We start from the raw sequence: 4,772 nt of genomic DNA, 5'->3' as shown, positions 1-4,772 counted from the left end.
ATCATAAGTGTCGTAATTTTGGATTCCCCTAATGATTCAGTGGCAAGTCTTAGGTCTCATACTGTTAAAACCGGTTTTTGATACCTGTGGTGGGCACACCGCAAGATTGTGCAGCTTTGTGTTTAACAACATAGAAACATGGTCAATTTAATTTCTGAATGGCTAAAAGCAATTAAGGGGTCAGAGAATAAATTATTTAATTGAAAAAAAAGCGAAATTTCTATAAACTTGTTAACGTCTTTGAAATAGAGTAGATTAGTCAAAAAAGTGTTTTGAAATATAAAACGTTGTAACTGCTTCTTCATGAAGATCTTATACAAACATAATTATGTTTTATTTCACTTTCATATTATGATTTCAGACATTATTTTTAGGTGAATTAAGATTGCTCTTTAGAGAAGAAAAACTGGTCTGATTAATCTAATTAGTCACATTGGCTTTGTATACACTGCACAGATTGAACCCCCGAATTTTAGCGTTATAAGTCCTCAAGCTTACCCACTGAGCCCCTGATAAACTATGTTCTCTTTGATGTTTAAGTGTAGTGTAGAGATATATACTGACTAGCTGGCTGATAAAAAATATACAGAATTAATGCAAGAAAATATAGAAACAACACCTATGATAAATAAGACATTCCAATACTCATGATGTTAGGAAAAAACAGAGAAAGGTGAACGAAAGCAGTACTAATTTTAGCTTTATTTAGTAGTCAGTAAATCAGAAGAGTGGAATCTAATCATAAAAGTAATTTATATTATTCAATTGATAAATTTGTGGCTGCTCTGTACCTGAACATGTCGTTCTTCAATTATTCGTTGTTACTTTCCTTACTGCAGAAACCCACAGTTTTTAAAACAGTTCGCTTGGTTCTGACTAACACTAATCAACTTGATGCTTTCAACAAAAATTTAAAGTTATGAAGAAATGTGAAATTGTTTTTTTGCTTTAGAAAAGCGCTAGTATCTATTTTATTTTTACAATTAATTTATTTTCACGATGATTTGCTATTTCATTGCTTGTATGACAAAAACTTAAATTAGCGAGTTGTCAGATGATTGTGTCCAGGAGTATCGGCAATTCTATACTGTAGATGAGTAAACACGACATTTGTGATTTCTTTTATTCATTTTTGGAGACCGAACTACTTTCGTCTTACAAAACTAATTTATGATAATTTAAACTGGAATGAATGTTTTATTTTTTCACAATCCAATAATACAACGCACTTGTAGCTAAGATTTTAATCACAAACCTTAACACGTGCGAGAAGCTATTTTTAAATTGTTTATAGTGTTGTTGGAGCTTTTAATTTATAGTTCTACACACTCAATGGTCCTATGGTTTATTCATATAAAATTGAGTTACCCTTAGAGCAGTAGGATAGGTCTGCTTAATAACAGGAGATAGTGATTACGAAGTAATGTTAAATTTCTAGTTAATTGAGTCGTAATATTAGATGAAATAACAAGATTGGACACAAAGTGAAATACCAAACGATCAATCTTCATTATAATAAACATAAAACACAATAAGTGTGTGTGTACTTGTTTTTATAGAATGGACGGTCGCTTTTTCTGGATTCTTTCTTTAAGCTGCTTGCCCTTCAAGATCTTGTTCCAGATTGACTAAATCCAGCATTCCTTAGTTCGAAAGAAACATCGCATTTACTCACAGCGAATAGCGCTGTCCCCGTGACTCGTAATTCTCATTCTAACTTGTGTAAGGCCTTTTCTTCTAGACATCACCTAAACTATGACTTCAGAAGGACACTGCTGTCAACATTCTTGCATAGCTTACAGTATTGCATTATGGTATTATTTATTCGAGAATAACAAAGAACAATGTAACGGACTAAACAAAACGCCACTAGAACCAGGGTCAAACAAAACACAATTTATTAAAATATAACATAATCCAAAATCAAAGTTCCAAAAAATTAGAATACAAGTTTTTAATCACTTACAACGAAAAACAATTAGTAAATCCGTGACTGGTCAGAACTAGGTAGAAATATTAATATTCTTGTTGTTGTTTAGCACAAAACTACACAAAAGGCTATCTGTGCTCTGCCCACCACTGGTATCGAAACCTGGTTTCTAGCAGTATGAATCCGCAGACATACAGTGTCTTGCAAAAGTCTTCACTCCCCCTGTGCTGGTAATAAATTTTAGATATTTCCTTGTGAACGACATAACTCAAATGGCCAAAAATATTTATTATATTAATCTCAGACCAGTTTCTAAAGATTGCAAAGAACAAAAGGTGCGTTGTTAGCCAATTTAGTGATATAACACAAAAAATCTTGAAAACACATGTTACAAAAGTCCTCATCCCCTAACGTGATTATGCAGTTAATATTTGGTTGAAGTTTCTTTGGCAGCAATGACAGCTAAAAGTCGTTTTGGATAACTCTCCATAAACTTTGCACAGTATGCTGGAGATATTTTTGCCCACTCCTGCTTGCAGATATCCTCCAGTTCTTGAACTGTAAAATTGGTTGTGAAGAAATCGAAAGTGTGTCACACTGCATCAACCTTTTTTCAAGATCGGGTCGTTCTAAGAAAGTCTGCACTCGAACAAGCAGAAAAATCGTCAGAGAAACGACTGTCAAGCCAACAATGACACTGAAGGAGCTGCATACTTCAACAGCAGCAACTGAAGTTACTGTACACACCTTGATAATATAACGTACCTGACACAAAATAGGCTTGTATGGGAGGGTGGCAAGAAAGAAACCATTACTGACGAAGATGCATCTTAGATCATGAATGGACTAAACCCGTTAACATTTCAACAACCCTACAACAATGTGGCAGAAAGTTGTGTGGTCGGATGAGACCAAAATAGAACTTTTTTGGGTTAAATGACAAATGGTATGTATGGCGGAAACCCAGTACTGCTCATGACCCGGCAAATACAATCCCAACTGTCAAGCATGGGGGTGGGTCCATAATGCTGTGGGAATGTTTTTCTTCAGTTGGCACTGGAGAACTTGTACGCACTCAAGGGATCATGGACAGTGCAAAATATATACAGGTGTTGGAGGTAAACCTGAAGAAGTCAGCTGAGAAACTAAAACTCGGTCGAAGGTTTACATTTCAACAGGACAATGATTCTAAACACAGATCAAAGGCAACCCAAGAATGGTTTTGGAGAAACAGAATTAAAGTCCTTGACAGGCCGAGCCAAAGCCCAAACCTAAATCCACTGACAAATCTGTGGAGAGACTTAAATTGCTGTGCATCGAATACATCCTTCCAACCTACAGAACTGGAGGATATCTGGAAGCAGGTGTGGGGAAAATTATCTCCAGCATACTGTGCAAAGCTTGTGGAGGGTTATCCAAAACGACTTTTTTGTATAGAGTTGACTGCGCAATTGCAAAAGTGTCTACCCCTTGATGATTCAACCCTGTCTGTTCTCTGCTGCGTTCATGATCATACAGAACTGTCAAAGTGATCAGATGTCTATTGCAGAATTTTCTTCCAAGTTTCCCACGATAATTGCAATGGAAGAACAGCAACAGCTTGACAATGACTGGCGTTCATTGTCACTAAGTGATGATGTTGATAAGTTTATTTTTCAAAATATCAGCATTGAGTCATTTTGGTATCAAGTTCATGTGAGTGGAAAGTATCCCATCCTCTCAAGGAAAGCTGTGGCTATGGAGAAGGGAAGAATGATGATACCAGAGTTTCGTGCTATGTGGTTCATGTAGGAGCCAAAATATATTCCTCGACCTAAGTGGAGGTATAGGCAGATGAAAAAGAGTGAGGCTTCCTTAGCGTGGATGATTCGAAAAATTCAGCCGTAATTTACGTCAGGACAGATGTGAGAAATTCTGGAGAATGCAAGGGATATGTCAGATGTGTAGTGTATTGATAGGAAGATGCTCGTTAAAACCAAGTAGGGAGCCAAAGTTTCATATGTGTGAGATGTTGGAAGGGGAGGGGAGGTCAATTAAGAACGAATTCATAATTTTTAGCAAGGAGTGTGATTTTCGAATAGGGGTTGTCATTAGTTGTGTAGGATTGGGCTTTGTGAGATTTTTGTGATTTTTACTACAGCAATAATGGTAATCAGTAAGAAGGTTACATAAGAAGAGAAATGTAAGTAGGAGTAAGTTGGAAAATAGGGGTTGTCATTAGTTGTGTAGGATTGGGCTTTGTGAGATTTTTGTGATTTTTACTACTGCAATAATGGTAATCAGTAAGAAGGTTACATAAGAAGAGAAATGTAAGTTGGGGTAAGTTGGAAAATATTTTTGAGATGGGGGATATTGTATTTTTCGTGATTGTTTGGAATTTTAATTATTGTAAATAGATATATTAAAGGAATTGAGCTTAGGAGAGAGATGATAATTATTATTGATCATTTGAATGGTTCATTTGGAACTGGGCTTGCAATGTAGATGAATACCACCAACATACCTCCTAATATGATGAGGAATAGGATGTTTGAGAATCAAGAGGTTTTTATGAATAATGTTGTGATTTAAGCTTATAAGAATTGTAGATGAGATTAGATTTATAATTATTATAATAGGGTGGGAGTGATAAGAAATGTAATTGAAGAATATATTGTTATTAGGATAATCCTTTTTGTAATTTTCAGAAAATAGTTTAATTTAAGATATTGAATTTGTGGATCAGTGATGGGAGGTTTCTTTTTTCTGAATGTTTTAGGGGTTTAGTTTAACCCTTCTCCGATTTACAAGACCGAGGTTTTGTTTTAACTACTGAAACTAATGGTAATTAATTTTAATGTGA

At 35.2% G+C, this 4,772-nt stretch overlaps 1 protein-coding gene across 1 annotated transcript; it reads right to left on the bottom strand.

Moving 5' to 3' along the window:
• Positions 1-4,020: 4,020 nt before the first annotated feature.
• On the bottom strand, positions 4,021-4,546 carry LOC106477242 (NADH-ubiquinone oxidoreductase chain 6-like; the record flags this gene model as incomplete). The annotated part of the gene is given in 3 exon segments (XM_013937832.1): positions 4,021-4,166; positions 4,404-4,497; positions 4,499-4,546. Coding segments are annotated over 3 exon segments (288 nt in total), but the record flags the coding sequence as incomplete, so codon positions are not given.
• Positions 4,547-4,772: the final 226 nt, after the last annotated feature.

This window comes from Limulus polyphemus, unplaced genomic scaffold (assembly GCF_000517525.1).
Source record: "Limulus polyphemus unplaced genomic scaffold, Limulus_polyphemus-2.1.2 Scaffold13568, whole genome shotgun sequence".
NCBI classification, from domain to species: Eukaryota; Metazoa; Arthropoda; class Merostomata; order Xiphosura; family Limulidae; genus Limulus; species Limulus polyphemus.
The sequence above is the reverse complement of the archived record's forward strand: the minus strand, read 5'-3'. Positions and strand labels throughout refer to the sequence as shown.